At 36.7% G+C, this 16,094-nt stretch overlaps 1 protein-coding gene across 1 annotated transcript in view; it reads right to left on the bottom strand.

The window, feature by feature from the left end:
- Window positions 1–16,094, bottom strand: part of LOC113115710 (collagen alpha-1(XI) chain-like) — a 90,842-nt gene that overhangs the window by 8,439 nt on the left and 66,309 nt on the right. Inside the window, exons 40-55 of the mRNA XM_026283267.1 lie at window positions 15,985–16,074; window positions 14,891–14,944; window positions 10,901–11,008; window positions 10,323–10,430; window positions 9,710–9,763; window positions 8,791–8,844; window positions 7,297–7,404; window positions 5,305–5,358; window positions 4,655–4,708; window positions 4,517–4,570; window positions 3,804–3,857; window positions 2,981–3,088; window positions 2,829–2,882; window positions 2,346–2,399; window positions 2,202–2,255; window positions 294–347 (exon numbers count right to left, since the gene is read on the bottom strand). Of these exons, the coding sequence (XP_026139052.1) occupies window positions 294–347; window positions 2,202–2,255; window positions 2,346–2,399; window positions 2,829–2,882; window positions 2,981–3,088; window positions 3,804–3,857; window positions 4,517–4,570; window positions 4,655–4,708; window positions 5,305–5,358; window positions 7,297–7,404; window positions 8,791–8,844; window positions 9,710–9,763; window positions 10,323–10,430; window positions 10,901–11,008; window positions 14,891–14,944; window positions 15,985–16,074 (1,116 nt within the window). The remainder of the gene's footprint in view (window positions 1–293; window positions 348–2,201; window positions 2,256–2,345; window positions 2,400–2,828; window positions 2,883–2,980; window positions 3,089–3,803; window positions 3,858–4,516; window positions 4,571–4,654; window positions 4,709–5,304; window positions 5,359–7,296; window positions 7,405–8,790; window positions 8,845–9,709; window positions 9,764–10,322; window positions 10,431–10,900; window positions 11,009–14,890; window positions 14,945–15,984; window positions 16,075–16,094) is intronic.

Genomic DNA, 16,094 nt, shown 5'->3' with positions numbered 1-16,094 from the left:
CAGTGGATCAACAAATCAACTGAACAAATGCTTTTATGGGGGAAAATATAGATTTCCTGTCACAAGTTTAACTTGTTGTGCCATCCAATTAGGCTTTCTTGTGCTCAGATCTTTCAATTAGAATTTTAAAAGTCACGACCGCTAAGTGTCGTGAGAGATTGGATTCAACAGACCAAAGCATGGACAGATAACAAATCAAGGTTTCAGGAGGACAAAATGATTTATGCTGCATTACAAATGGCAAACTTGTTGTTTGGTTGCTCAGGTGCAAGTTTAAAGAATAACAATCTTACCTTTGCACCCTTTTCTCCTTGTCTGCCTTCTGTACCAGCTGGGCCAGCAGGACCCTTGAAGAAAGAGAAAAAAGAAAAACAGCAGATATTTATAAAGAGCTTTTAACAATAAAAAAGCTACTGCATCCAAATGTACCAAGGCAATAAGTTAGCATATTTTCTTTTTTCATCAACATGACTGCATTTTTGTTCACCGATATCTCACAGAAACCAAAACATACTCCGGAAACCACATACACACTTGTATACCTCTTAGGTCCATTATGATGGATGCGCTAACATTTGCTAATGGAGTTACATCATTCGAGATACTCCAAAACAAGTCTTATTTTCATACACAATATCGATTCTGAAGTAAAGGTATCAAGTTTTACGTCTGTTTCGATATTTTAATGGAAAATACTAAATTAAATAAAACAATTACTTTTGGGGTGAAGGTATTAACAATGACAATGGCTAATGGCTTAGGCAGGCATCCAGATATTTAGCATTCATGTCCACACATTTGTGAACTTTATTAATATGATTATTCAGACAAATGATGGTATTGTATTCTCAGTGTGGGAATAAGCACATTAAATATGTTATTTCAGAAGTCCATGGTCAATATGTGTGTGCACATTTAGATTCAAGACACACAGAAGGCAGCCGAATGAATCAGCTTCATGCACAGACCCACTTAAAATTGTAAGCAAGGCGAGCAGGAAATGGAAAGCCCTGAAATGCATTTTTATTGCTATTAACGGCTCTGCGGATACGAGGAAATTAAATTTTTCAGACTAAAAGCCTGTTCATGTATTGAAAAAAGTCTCAATTTCTTTCCTGACATATATACGGCCATAAAACTCACTTTAGAAAAACAACTGAAATGAAATTCTCTCTGAACTTATGAGTCAGCTACTGAAAATTACAAGTTTACTCTGGGAAACACGTCAGATCCTAGAAGTGTTAGAGTTAAAAGTGTAATCAATTCTAAGACAGGTCTTGAGGATTACACCAGAGCTGACAATTACAACTTCTTTTACTTTCGGTTATCAAACTAACACTGCCGTCACAGTGCTGTCATTCAATACACTTCGGCCAGTGTTCTGTAATAGGACTGTCTAAACGTCAGCCTCAGCTCTACTGCTCGTAAGCAATGCAAACGGATGCGAGAAGCCCATTTTTTTCCCACACAGGTTTTACGCTATGCTGAGATTTCACAGGAATGCCTTTCCCAAGCAAAGCCCGCAGTTTTTATTCACTTGGGAACAATTTACTGAGGGAAGACCCAGTAAAATCCTAACTGTGCTCTCTTTTTAAAGATTTATTGTTTGTGCAGTTCAGATCCGTTAAAAATAAACATGCCCCATAAAACATGGGCTACTTTTAGTATGAATTTACAGAGGCTCTCATAAACCTATTTGAAAATGTGTGGTATCAGCAGATTATAGAAGGAACAACAAAGGGGTAATACAAACAAGTACTGTACATTCTTATATTTTCTTAAAGAATGAAAAATGTTATAGATCAACTTTTGATACTTACAATGGGTCTGTTGAAATCTCCTTTTATACTAAGGCTAAGTTGTCGTAATAATCAGCGCTGGGGAGTAGTTAACTACAAGTAGTGATGCTAGTTTAATACAAATTTTCAGTAGCTTGACAGTTGGGACGCTACTTTTAAAATAGTTCAGCATTTTCAGTAGCAAGCAATTTTTTTTTCTTTTTTTGTGCTTAAAATATGAATAGGATCAGGAAGATTTCAGCACATTTTCTTTTAGAATCATCATTAGTCCATAATATATTGTACCAGTTTCATGGCAAAATATAGATGTATGCGCTATAGTATGCGTTTTCAAAAATGTGTGCATTTCTAGATATAACCAGTCAGCCAACAACGGAACGGTCAGTCCAGAGTTGTACTAACTCTCTTTCCAGGGGCTCCTGGAGGACCAGCTTCGCCAGATGGACCAGGTGGACCCTGTGGTGTAAAAACGGAATGCATTACTCCCAGGTTTCATTATGTTTGAACAAAACGTATGATTTTCAGTGAGAGTCGACCATCACTCACAGGCTGACCGGCTTCTCCATCATCTCCCTTGTCTCCAGGAAGGCCATCCAGTCCCTGTGTGAAACAGGACATTACATCACAACATTGCCCTAATCTTTCATTTCCATTAAAAATCATATTAGAGTTTCCTCACAACAATTGCTTAATATGCTCTTGGACATTAAACCCGGTACTAATGACTATTTTGAGGACATGTTGATTATTAGTCTGATTTTTTTTTTTTTTTTTCCACATCTTGCTCAATGCTTTTCTTCAAACAGTGTGCAATGAAGCCTATAACATATGCTAAACAATGTGGGCAAAAAAAAAAAAAAAAAAACCTGGACACAAAAAAAATGCATGAGCTTTTGAAATGTTTATATATAAAGTGTTTTGGAAAAGAGTTGCATACATTTTCCCTCACTTCCAGCATTTTAAAATGCATTTGTTCTCCAAAGACAAAGTTATTTTACTTTTTTTTTAATGTCTCCATATTTAACTTACAGCAGCTCCAGCCTCACCAGGAGGTCCTGGATCTCCAGGGAAGCCAATAGGACCCTAATTTACAAGAAGAAGAAAAATTCAGTCATCATATAGAATTATATCTGTGTAATAAATAAAGGGGGCTTTCTGGGATGTCACTGATGGAGACCTACTGGGTTTCCTTTAGAACCGTCATCTCCAGGGGGTCCTCTTGCACCAGCGGGTCCTGCGGCTCCAGGAGGGCCAGCTTCTCCTTTCTCTCCAAGCTCACCTTTGGGTCCCTATGGAAGGACACGACAAATATCCTAAAAAATATGTAATTCAAAGGTGATGCTATGCTGTTTTCAAGCCCAAGAGGGAGATTAACTGTAAAAGTGGGCCATAAAGAGATAATAACAGTTACTTATTGCTTAGTTCCTCGGTAATTGAATTTCTGAATTTGATTTAAGGTAGCCACCAGAGTGAAATACAGTTAAAATTCAGAATTTAAGAAAGTAGTATTAAAATGAACTGAAATTCCTATTACTGCAACTAGTATAACATAAGTGTATAGAAGCGTTTTTAAATCTAACTTTGAATATTGCCTTAAACTCCTAATGCAAGCAGAAATCTACTATCGTATTTAGTCTCAAAAAGCACTGAGACCATCTGACAAACAGACGTATTTAAGATGCTGATATCAGCAGCAGGCAGTGGTTGAAATAATGTCCCTGGGTGAAAACGCATGATGATAACGGCAACCATCTGGAATGCAAGTGATGTTCATCTAAGCATATATGAGCTAGAGGAAAATATTCACATGTTCATTTAATCTAATGCAAAGGACTGTAGCAGCCTTAACACCTTAAAGGTCATCAGCTTTATGTGTTAAAAAAAATATTGATGTATGTATGCTCCTTGAATGTCAATAGATTAGCCTCAATTACATGCAGGTCAGATGTGTCTAGTAAACAGTAAATCAGATTTAACAACTCTTAAACACAAACAAATACTTACTACTGAACCAGGCTCTCCTAGTGGTCCTGGATTACCAGCCTCACCGGTCTCACCCTGAGGCGAAGAGAAGAAGGGAAACAAGTTCAGTTCTGCCTAGTCTTTATGACATGTGACATCTATGCACATTCACCATAATAACTATAATGCACATTTATGTATATTCATGTTTTTAAAGAGGGCATCGGATGAGCATTTCCACAAGTTGGTATGATTCTTACAGGGTCTTCATGAAATGTCTGCAATATACTTTGTTTAAAATTCCTCTACGGTCAGATGAAACACCCCCGTTTGTACATGTTTTAAAAACATCTCTGATCACAGCGACCCTTACCGGTCTATGTCTCTTTAAATGATGATAAGCTACTGCTCACCCTGCCCCTCTCTTCTGTTTTTTTTTTTTGTGTGTATTTTTTGGTGTGTTACCATCGCGAAAGCTGCTCGTGTGTGGAGAAAATGGCGGATACCGCACAACTGGTTGAGGGCGGAAATATGCTAATACGGGACAGTCCGTCAACGGTCTTGGGCAGGGCTTGATAATTGAGACTGTTTAGGTTTGTGGGGATTAAAAATAAAAACAGGACTGACTTGATTTTTATCATCGTAGGGTGGCTGGGTCCACACACTGCTTAGACATATTTATGTGCAAACACCATGTAAAAGTTAATTTAGCATCCAATGTCCCCTTTACAGAGATTCATGCAAGAAATACTCACCTTTTCACCATTTCCACCCATTGTGCCAATACCTCCGGGAGGCCCAGGAGCACCCTGTCAATCAAATACCAATATTGATGATTCAAATCTTTCTGATTCACTAAAGTTTCTATTCAAATATTTCACAGTTAAACTCACATCTGCTCCACTAGGACCCTGAGGACCTCTGGGACCTGGAGGACCAGGTGGACCCTATAAGAAAAACAACAGTTTGTCAAACGATTAAGATAGTCAACTCTGGAAGATTAAATGGATTGAAACGGGCCAAAATCATTATGACCTATTTATGACAAGAATCTGCAAATCTTGCAGGCACTTGCACTAATACTATAAAACGTGTGGTCACATTATTGAAATTTCAGCAAAATTTCACGGACAAAAAAAGCTGACTGTCCAATGTCAATACTGTAGCAATGCATGAAGCAAATGTTGCCATTTTCAAACCAAGCAGTTTTCTGTTGGTCAGTGTGGTACATTTGTGTGACTTGAACATAAGACAATTCTGCGCAGGAAGCTTTTTCACCCTCACCTGAATGGCAATTGAAATGACTAAATTACATCAGCAAAATTTTAATAAGCAATGGTAAATGTGACTACACCTTAAAACGTAAACTGCACATTATTTTTATTTATTTTTTTACACTATTGCATTACATATTATAGTACATTATAGTATTTATAGTAAATTCACAAACTTTTGTTGTAATTGTATTTAAATAAAGAAAGTATGCATGTTCAGTACAAAGTTAAGACTAATCATTTTGAACACAAGGAAACTGCAAACTTACCATTGGGCCAACATCTCCATTCTCTCCTTTCTCTCCTGGTGGTCCTGGCAAACCCTAGTAGAAAACCAGCTTTACATATTAATCAGGCACAACTCCAGGTGACATTATCCCTGTTAAGAATTCGCCTATTACAATTTCAAAAATGCTAAAACTTTCAGTTACAACAGAGGATACGTTAATGTTTCCTCTTCCCCCACGAGCAACATGACAATTTAGAATAACAATCAGCCTCACCGTGTTGAATATTAATATTATACATTTGCTGCTCTGAGCTACCGGATAAACACTATTAATCAAATAACAATTTTTGGTAATTAGGAGTAGAAGGAACCTCATGGCAATTAACGCATTTGCATTTGGGAGCCTGTGAATGTGTCGCACCCGGTGTCACTTTGAAAACATGAAATACAAAGAGAGGCAAAGCTTGGCAAGCAATTCATTTTGCAATTCAACTGAGCTTGACTAAAGAGGTTTGAATAGTATTCAGATCATTATCACCAAACAAAACCAACAGACGTCTCTCCATTGTTCATAGTCAACATCTGTAATTACAAGGCTATTGTGGGTCATTGTACTTGGCAGACGTGCTCTTTTGTATTTGCTTACGCATATCGTACCGCTTATTGTTGTGATAAATGTTGTGTTACTATAAAAGGACAGAACTGATATTTTAAAGCCATTTTGAGGGAAACGTTTTCCCAACTGCCAAACAGCTTAAAGGTTATATTTACAGTGGGGTTTAAAAAGATAATGAAAAGTCTCCATTCTAATAAAGTCCAATGACTTCTCATTAGTAAGTTAATCAAAACTTGAGAGAAAACTAATTAAGATGGCTAATTTCTTTGAGTCAGAAATCATTATTGCAGAGGATCAAAGAAATTTACTAACAAGGAGACGCAGAGCACAAACAATTAGCACAGCTGGGATGAATCGCTACTCCTATTAGCTTTGATTAGCAGTCAATTGCTCTGAGTGACTCTGTAATATTGCTGTGTTTTAGAGTAACAGCCTCTGTTTCCATTTGAAAATCACTCCCTCATTATTCCTATAAAGGTGAAAGGTGTATTTTTTATTTATTTTATAATGCAGTCTTAATACGCGGAGACAGCTACAGTACCGATAAAAAATTTGGAGTCTGTACGTTTTTTTAGGCTGTTATCTATTAGACTCAAACAAATCACAGTCAAATAAAAATTACAGTAAAATCAATAATATTGTGAAATATTATCACAGTTTTAATACTCCAGTCTTCAGTCACATGGTCCTTCAGAAATCTTTCTAAAGTGCTGATTTGGTGCTCAAGAAACATCTCGTATTATTATCAATGTTAAAAAATATACATAGCGGAACATTTTTCTGGACCCATAATACATTTTTTTTTCTGGATTCTTTGATGGAAAGTTCAAAAGAACAGCTTTAATTTAAAATAGCAATCTTGTGTAAGATTATAACATTACTGTAATGCATCCTTGCTGAATAAAAGTATTAATTTCTTTCACAAATAAATAAATAAAATTTTTCTTAATTGGTAGTGTGTGAGTAAACAATTCTTAAGCTGATTTCTCTGATAAGTGTTTTCACGTTTCAATGTTTGCAACAATGGCTCAGCCTGTGGCTTGAACTTCTGAAGTCAGAGTGGGACTCTGTTTGGCTGACCAATGGAAGACGGGAAGTGTTCAAAGAATCCTTTTGAGAAGCAATCATTTATTTTAGCAAATTTTTGCAAATCCAACTGGTGGCGCTAGTGGCACATAAATTACAATTCACCTTAAAAATGTCAAGTAAACTGAAAGTGACTGAATCAGTCAGCCATGTTTGGAGCAACATAATTGAATACAGATTTTAAAAATTGCTATTGCTCGCTTTGCTCAATTTTCGTGCCTCAAAGTCTTAGATGATATTAAACAGATGAGCTTATTGTAAATTAAATAATACGCAAGCAGCAGATCCATAATAGATGTGTTTAGATTAGTGTAAAGATGATAAATCTACCTGCAGTCCAACGGGACCGGGGAGACCTGGGAAACCACGGGACCCCTCATCTCCCTTCTGCCCAAACATACCCTGCTGACCTCTGGGTCCGGCCTCTCCGTCACTTCCCTGCAAAAGAAAAAAACAGTCAGATAAACGATAACACACTGACACTTAACAACTGAAACCGTTACAAACTCTGAGCATGATGGTAGAGAAGTACAGTACAGTGCAACAATCTCTTGCTGACCCCAGAATGTCTTTCATACTCTACTGTACGGCGCAGACAAGCATGAAAATGACATCTACCCCCTGAGACATCAAAAGTCAAGCTTGAAAAGATGTGCCATTCAGTGGAATGCCCAGAGGATTTACTGTGCTGTCCTCATTTCTGACGCTGCTTGCTCTACAGGGTCAGTAGAAGGGGGAAGGAGGGGTTCAAATGTATTTGTATCGAAGACTATAACTATGAGTACAAAGTAAAATTACACTACTAATAGTCTTAATTTCTTTGCTTTCACGTGTAAAATCATAGAGATTTATTTTTTTTTTTTGGTGGGAAACAACAGAGAGACCTAATTCATGTTACAGTATATGGCCATTTTGTGTTTTATGTGGGAAAATACAGTCATTTTTTTCTGGAAATCAAATCCTTTTTTTGATAAAGTGACAATCCTAATAATGCATGCATATACATAAAGACAGTTCTTACAAATATTGCTTATATTTAAGTGACTAAGATCTTTTACAGCATTAACATCACGAGGTCACCTTATAGATTTAACGTCATTTCCAAATTTGTAGTTTCCTATTCAGTAGAAAAGCCTCCAAGAATGTTCTTCACGTAACTGCACAGAATAGGTGTAATTATCAGCTTTTATAGAGCTAATATATCAAGGAAATAGAGATGCCCAGCTGGAAGTGTTGAGCTTGAGTCATAAACTTTAAATATTCAACTGTGTGCCACCTGGCCTTCACTACTTCCTCTCACTGCTGCTTTATCAAATCAGCAGGCTGCCTGACCGAGGCAAAACTGAGCAAATGTGAGTAGTTATTCATTTAACAGACACTTTTATCCAAAGCAACTTGTAGTGCAATTTTTGGAGCAGTGTGGACCAGGGTTAAACAATCAGGATTACCCAATGTGAGAGAATTTGACGGAACTGTCTCTTTTAGGCTAGTAGTTACAGTTTTATATTCATTATTAGTTTGATTTATGCCTTGCAAACATAAAATTATTTCAAGGCTAATTCATCACCCTTTTTGAGATTCAAACCTACATCCTTTTAACCTTTTAACAGCCCAGATCATTAACCACTAGGTCACAGCACATCTGATAAAAAATAAACACTGAAGTTAGGCTAAGAAAGCTTGAGCAGTGAAGATGCTTTATTTGTGTGAAATCACTGAAGTATAGAAGATGATATGACGACATTTCCAGGATGAATGGGAAAAAAAGAGGTGACATTTGGGTTTCATATTACATGGCTCAAACAGAAGATTGTAAGTACTCACAGCAGGGCCTGGAGCTCCGATTACACCCTGAGGGCCTACCGGACCTGAAGGACCCTTCAGCAACAGACAACCAGGACAATGTTAGGGACTGCTATGAAGAAGTTAGAACTCATATGAACATTTAAAGTGCCAAAGATAATAACTGTTTGTGTAAAAATAGGTGTAATAAGTGTAAATGCAGCAAAAAAGGTAAACAAACATTTCTAAATAATAGTATTATGGTTAAATTAATATTATAAAATAGCTAAAATAGTCCTAAGCGCATGTCTCAGATTGTGACTATTTCTATAGCAACTGCAACTTCTAACCACACAGACTTTACTGATTAGTGATAGGCTCTTTTATTTAGAAGGCGGGGCTTCGTTCGAGAAAGTGACCATATAGAGCGTTGCAATTTTTTCCCAATCAAAACTATACGAGTGACCCGTCTTGGGTATTCTATAGTCTTTGATATTATTTAATGGACTTGAGTTAACACAAACTAACAATGAACAGATTATTAACTTATATTATCTTACTATCTTATTAACGTTATCAAAGATTGATAAATACTGTAACAAATGTATTACTCATTATTACTTAACGTATAACGTAAATATTTAGCACACTGCATGACGACAGATACAAATAAACAGCTCCTTCAGGAAACAACAGTGATTCATGCAATATACAGTCTTGAGGACTAAAAAAACAACAGTAAATATGGAGAATAAATACAATATGTAATACAGTATGGACAAAGTCTTGCAACAGTGGGATTAAACTGATTTGTAAGATAATGCATTCAAAAGTAGGAACTTACTATAAAGTATTCCCAGATACATATATAATAATTAATATTTTGACCCTAACCCTAACAAAATATCAAACATATCAATACAGTATTCTGCAGAAATTGTTTGAATACTGTTTAACTCACATGTTCGCCTTTGTCACCCTTGCTTCCCTTTTGACCCGGTTCTCCAACTTCTCCCTGAGAAAAAAATAAAATAAATAAATAAATAAATAAATTTATATATAAACCTTGAAGCTCTGTTTACAACTTTTCCCTAGTTGCCTGGTCATCAAAAATTTCTCAAGGTCACTTCAGTATCAACAGCCGATACTCCAGAGATTTAATTTTAACAGTAAAACCAAGACCTTGAGATGTTTTTGCAATTAATTGATTACTTGGCCCCTCAAACACCATTGCCGCCACAGCCGAAAAGAATAATGTGGCTGGGGACGTGATAAGGATCTAAAAAAGAACTATTCTACATTTAACAGGGCAATAATAGATTCTGGAATACATTAGCCTCAGAGCACGTTTGTTTACTTGGTTTATGAGCATGTGTGCAAAAGTGTGTGTGTACACCTCGATTTCACTGGTTTCAACATTTCACTTTAGTAATGATTTTGTGTCTTGTTTGGTTGCAATGATGGATAAGTCAAAACTCTGTCCACATTGTCACTAATGGTGTGCAGATGTGAGATGGGCATGATGTCTGTGGATTAAAACGCCATTCTGTAGCATTTGGAATAAAATGCTGCACCTTGTCTCCATCCTCTCCAGGTTGACCCTGAGGTCCGGCTGAGCCTGGGAGGCCGACTGGACCTTGGATCCCATCCCGACCGGAAGGTCCAGAAGGTCCTTTTTCACCCTGAACAAAGTTAGGAAATAACATTTTATAAGCATGTCTGAAAGTGCAGATTAAGAAAATGCTAAGACCTCTATGCAGTACATTCTATGAGGAATACTTTAATCTGGTTAATACAGGCAGCCTGAGCAAACAAGGCTAATGGAAGATCCACTGCAATTAATTAACAGCATTTAAACACTATGCAGAAGAATATGTTCAGTAATTATTGTAGAACCTTTCAGTCAACAAATTGATTTCAGCTTTAACTGTGTGTTGTAATAGTCTGAATTAACTGAATTAAGTTACTGTTTGGATGCTGAATTAAACTGGCTAAGCTATCTGTGTTAGATGTGTTTATTGAAAAGATGAATTTTAAAGAGCTAAAACTATTTCCCTCTGTTTTCTACAGCAATCCCTAGACATTAGTGCATCGCTTAATGTATCCATGTATTTTATTATTTTTTTTTAATCTCTAAACAATGTGCACTCACCGGAGCACCCTTCTCTCCAGCAGGTCCCGGGGGTCCCTGAGGTCCGTTACGTCCTGTTAGACCAATGGGGCCTCCTGGTCCAGCTGGTCCTCTCTCTCCTGGTGACCCCTGTGACACACATATCACATTTAATCTGACTGGAACACAGCTGGATTCCAGGAGAGATTATTAACCGGATTAGATAATTCAGTTTTAAAAGAAAGCAAGTCTAGGTTTACCGGAAAAAAAAATGATTGCATATAGAAAATTATCAATTTTCTGCAAAATGTCTCGCTAACAAACATCACTGTTTGCAACAACAATTGCTCTTCTGTCGGGTGTGTTGCTTCCAGACTTCGTTTTTTTTTTCTTCGTCAGGGCAATCATGTACAGTCATTTATGACTACTGTACAAAGAGATGTATTATAGAGTCTGCAGTCTGCACAAATTTCCATTTGCATCTTTCAAAAATACATATACTTTCAAATAGAAATAATTATTTGACTTTACCCATTTAATACCTGAACAAAAATTCTAAACAAAACTAAAAGCCATTACATTTAAGGTTCCATGACTTTTCCAGGCCAGTTTCAAATGCCTCTGATTTTTCCAGGTGCTCCATGTCTGTGGGACCCGTGTTATCCGGTAGCTTGTTTTGGATCTAAGGGACGTGTTCTCATACAGATCCTTTTGCTGAATTGAAAAATACTAAGGCACATTTGTGTATCACATTAAAAACATTTCTTTCTTACAGTTTATCAGCAGGTCTTACTGATGGACAAACATTTATGGGAGAGCGAGCTCTCTCGTTCAAAACCAACACATAGCGCGTCTTTTTTCAGAAACAGTCCATTAGAGCATCTATTAGCACTGAAGGAATAGCACTGAAGAGAGCTCTCGGTGCGATGGCTTTATTCACCGTTTACTCGAAGACATTGAGTTGCTGTCACATGCATGCATACACCCACGTAAAAACATGCTAAAACTCTCACACAACCTCATCCGAATGCATTAGCCAGCACTGTTAATGCTTATAAACAAAGGGAGGGGTTAAGGTCACTGTACACCACACCGCATTCAGGGCAGAACCTTGAATCAACATCATAGAGGCATGGAGGTAAAAACATCTTATTTTGCAAAATGACATCAAGCTATTTCCTGTGAATGTTTTAGACTTATGATCGTTTAACAGGCTTATATGATAACAAATGACAATTTCCAGTATCAATCAATATAATGGATTGTTTTTGTACTTCTAAAATAACTGAAATGACAGTGACCTTGAAGTCACACACACAAGTTACAAATGGCTGTAACTAGCTCTTAAAAAAATGGATATCTTTATTTAAAAAAAAAAAAAAAAATCACTCACTTCTCATCTGATATACAACCTCACAAACACACACAGACACACCTCTCAGAAAACACACTGTTCAAACTGACTCAATTCTTTATTAGAAACTTCTCAGAAGAGCTGTACTCCGCTGCCGGTGACTCAATTCAGGCACCTGCGGGAGGTCTATTTAGGCAAAGATAAGATGGCTGATTGGCGTGGGTGGGCCACTGACTCAAAATCCTCAAAATTCTGATTTCAGAGATTTTTCTTGCCGGGCTGTAAAGATGCTTTTTATACAAGAGAGACAATGAATCCCTACACCAATCTTCCTCAAGCTGAAAGGGGCTTCACATAGCGCACAGCTGAAGCTTTGATGGTTTTAAGCTTTACTGCTGTGCCTTCACTGCATTACGAGAAAAGAAAGACAGCAGTTACTTTGATGGGAGGATGTTATTTGTATGCAGAATGGGGTCTCTATTTTATTCTACATTCTATATGATCATAGGGTTGTCATCATACCAACATTTCAAGAGTCAAGGACAGTGAAACAGCATGATTTAGATACAACTTTAAATACCACTTAATTTAACTATTAAACATGCTTCTTTAATTCCATAATAAAATAGTGTTACATAAATGTTCAAGAAAAATGTTAATCTAAAATATTAGTGAATAATACTTTAACACTAATATCTCTCCCTCTCCCTCTCTCTCTCTCTCTGTGATTGTGTATCTTTATGAACATACTACCTGTCAAAATGAGTTTATTATGCTCATCAAGGCTGCATTTATTTGATAAAAAATACAGGAAAAAATATATATTGTGAAATATTATTATGATGTAAAATAACCTTTATCTATTTTAATATACACTTAAATCTTAACTTAAGAATTAAGAATTTTCTGAATCACAACCCCAGTCTTCAGGTCTTCAGTGTCAGTATATTCTATATATATACAAAAATAAATTCTTATATAGCAAAGTATAACATTAAAAAGTGTAAATATATATATATATATTTCTAAATAATTCTAAAGTAACACTGTCCATCGGTGACACGCTCAGGTCCCTGAGCCCATCGACTATTAACAGAGATTCCATAGAGTGCCGTGACTTTACTGGGGGGTAATTGAGAATGAATGAGGGAAACTCATGAGAAAGGAGGCAATGCCTCCATCGCGATGTGATTGCATATGACTGGCTGTTCGGCTGTGATTGGTTCATGTGATAAATCCCGCCTCCTGTATTTGTGCGAGTTCCACGTTCGCGAATCAGTCTGAATGAACAATATAATGTCATTAATGGGAAGACTAAAAGTAAGTAAACAACTCACACACTTAGATATAACCCCTTTGTTACATCAAAATAAGATAAAGAATGATCCAGAAGGAAACAAGATGCATTAAGAGCTGGGGGGTGAAAACTTTTGAACACAATGAAGATGGCCAAATTTGTCTTATTTTGTTGAAATATATATATTTTTCCATTTAGTTCTGCCCTTCGTAAGCAACAGAAGATACTTGTATGTTTCCCGGTACACATATTAAGTACAATTTACCTTGATCTTCAAATTCCAAAAGTTTCCCCCAGCTCTTAATGCATCTTGTTTCCTTCTGGAGCATCAGTGAATGTTTGAATCTGTTTAAATAGTTGTGTTTGAGTGCCTCAAATGTCCTCAGTGTGATAAGGTGCATCTCAAAATCATAAAGTCACTGCTGGAAAGGGTTCAAATATGTAAAGATGTTGGAAAACTGAAGAATCTGCAGGACCTTAAAGGTTTTTCTGAAGAACGCTGCTCAGTTTAACTGTTCAGAACAAACAAGGGACTCATGCACAACCATCACAAAACAGAAAGACAGTTGTGGATCATCAGGTAACAGAACACAGTACTAAGAACCAAGGGTTCCCAAACTTTTGAGTAGGGTTATTTTAATAATTTCAGCATTTTTTCTGTCTTGTGGAATAAATGTTAAAATATTTTATGTACAATATCTTACTCAGGACAGTACTAAATAAAAAAATAACATGCATTTAGTATGATCTCTCTTATTTTTTGAAAATTACTTTCGATCCCCACTGTATATATATTTTTTATGGAATTAAATATGAATATTTTAAAAAGTATCAGTAAAAATATTTCTCAATTAAGCTGCTTTAAGAAACAAATATTTTTCTCTTTCCTTTTCAATATTTTGATTAGAGGCATAATGCACAGGTCCAGTAATCTGACACTAATCATGTAATGTAAATGTTTCATTAATATCCCGCCAAGTCAGGCACTTTGCCCGAAGTTCATATGATTGCTCTAGTACTTAGCAGCATTATCATGAGTGCACTTCAAAAACCACACAAGCACATACTGTATCAAAATTGCAGTACTTTTGATGACAACAGGTCTGAATCTCCCAGCATATTTCGCGTATGATTCAAATGCAATTATTGACGTGGTGATGGACTTACTGATTAGGCCTGACTCATTCAGCATGATCAGACTGTGTGGGATCAGATCACACATCAAACTGGGCTCTCAGTTCCAAAATTACTGGTCATTAAATTCACCACCTGCTGGAAGCGCCGGTCCAGAATTTGCCTTATGTCACTTCACTAATAGAGGCAAAGCTTTCAGATTGATCGTTTGCAGTGACAGAGTTTCCAGGGTAACACAGTTACTTACAATAGGGCCGGGTGGACCCTGTGGACCCTCGCCTCCCTTCAGACCAGATGAACCCTGTGTGAGAAGGAGAGAGAATGGTTTAATTCTCTAATGGGAGCTGTGCTTCAGAATCTGTCAAAGTGGCATCTGAAACTCTGAAACTGAATCCACTGCTTGAATGTGTCTGTGCCAGTATCTGGCAGCTGTTTGTACTATATATCTCCTGGAAATACAGCCCAGGGTGTTTATAAAATTGGCAATCTCTCAATTTCCTACATAAGAATCAAGTGCTGGCAATGCATTGTCATATGACGCCAAGGACACGTCACTCTCCTGCCATCAAGTCATAATCTGAGTCATGAAAAACATACGAGCCATCTTAAAGTAAACATCAAAACAGCAAGTGACGGCATAATTCACTGTTGTTTATTGAAATCATATTAGCTTTTGTATTACAAATGTGACTTTCAGCAACAACTGATTCGAGAAAAATATAACTAATGGAGACTGAAATTCATCAAGATGTCATATAACTAAAAACAAAATTTTTGATTATATTCAGTCCCACAGTTTAAATACTCTTAATGAAGAAAAACTAGTAAAGACATTTCCAAGTCCCTGTGCTTTATGCCAAGCCATTTGTTATGTTCAAAGTAATTTACAAGCCCACAGAGTTCCACATCAGAGGGACAATACATGTTACAGGGGTTTGTAATGTGTCATTTGAGTACCTCATGCATTTTTGGTGTCCCTGAAACAGCTGTGAGACTGTAAAATCTGACTAAAAAATTATTATTTTTCTAAAATGTACCTTCGACAAGATATTATGTTGGTACACACAAGTTTCTTTCCAATAAATCATCGGCTTTTGTGCATTAAAACACAATTTGAATTCAAAATTGTCTATTTATATATTACTGGTTGTATTGTGTTTCTCTGCAGTGTTAAAGACGAATTTCAAAAGCTTACTGAATGCCTTAATTCATGTTAAATATATCAGTTAATCTCCATGAGCTTCAGTCTTATAGTTAGGAATGTATCCTCATGAACAGCAGACGGTTAACCATCCAATGGCTGTTTGGTGGAGCACATGATGTTTACTCATTTGTTCTTACCGCTGCGCCAGGAATCCCTCTTTGGCCTGGGAACCCTTTCAGTCCAGCAGGGCCAGGTTTTCCAGAAACCCCATGAGGACCTGGATCACCCTTCAAAGAGAGAGATGATC

This window comes from Carassius auratus, chromosome 2, assembly GCF_003368295.1.
Source record: "Carassius auratus strain Wakin chromosome 2, ASM336829v1, whole genome shotgun sequence".
In the NCBI taxonomy this organism is placed as follows: Eukaryota; Metazoa; Chordata; class Actinopteri; order Cypriniformes; family Cyprinidae; genus Carassius; species Carassius auratus.
This window is presented reverse-complemented; position numbering and strand designations above follow the sequence as displayed.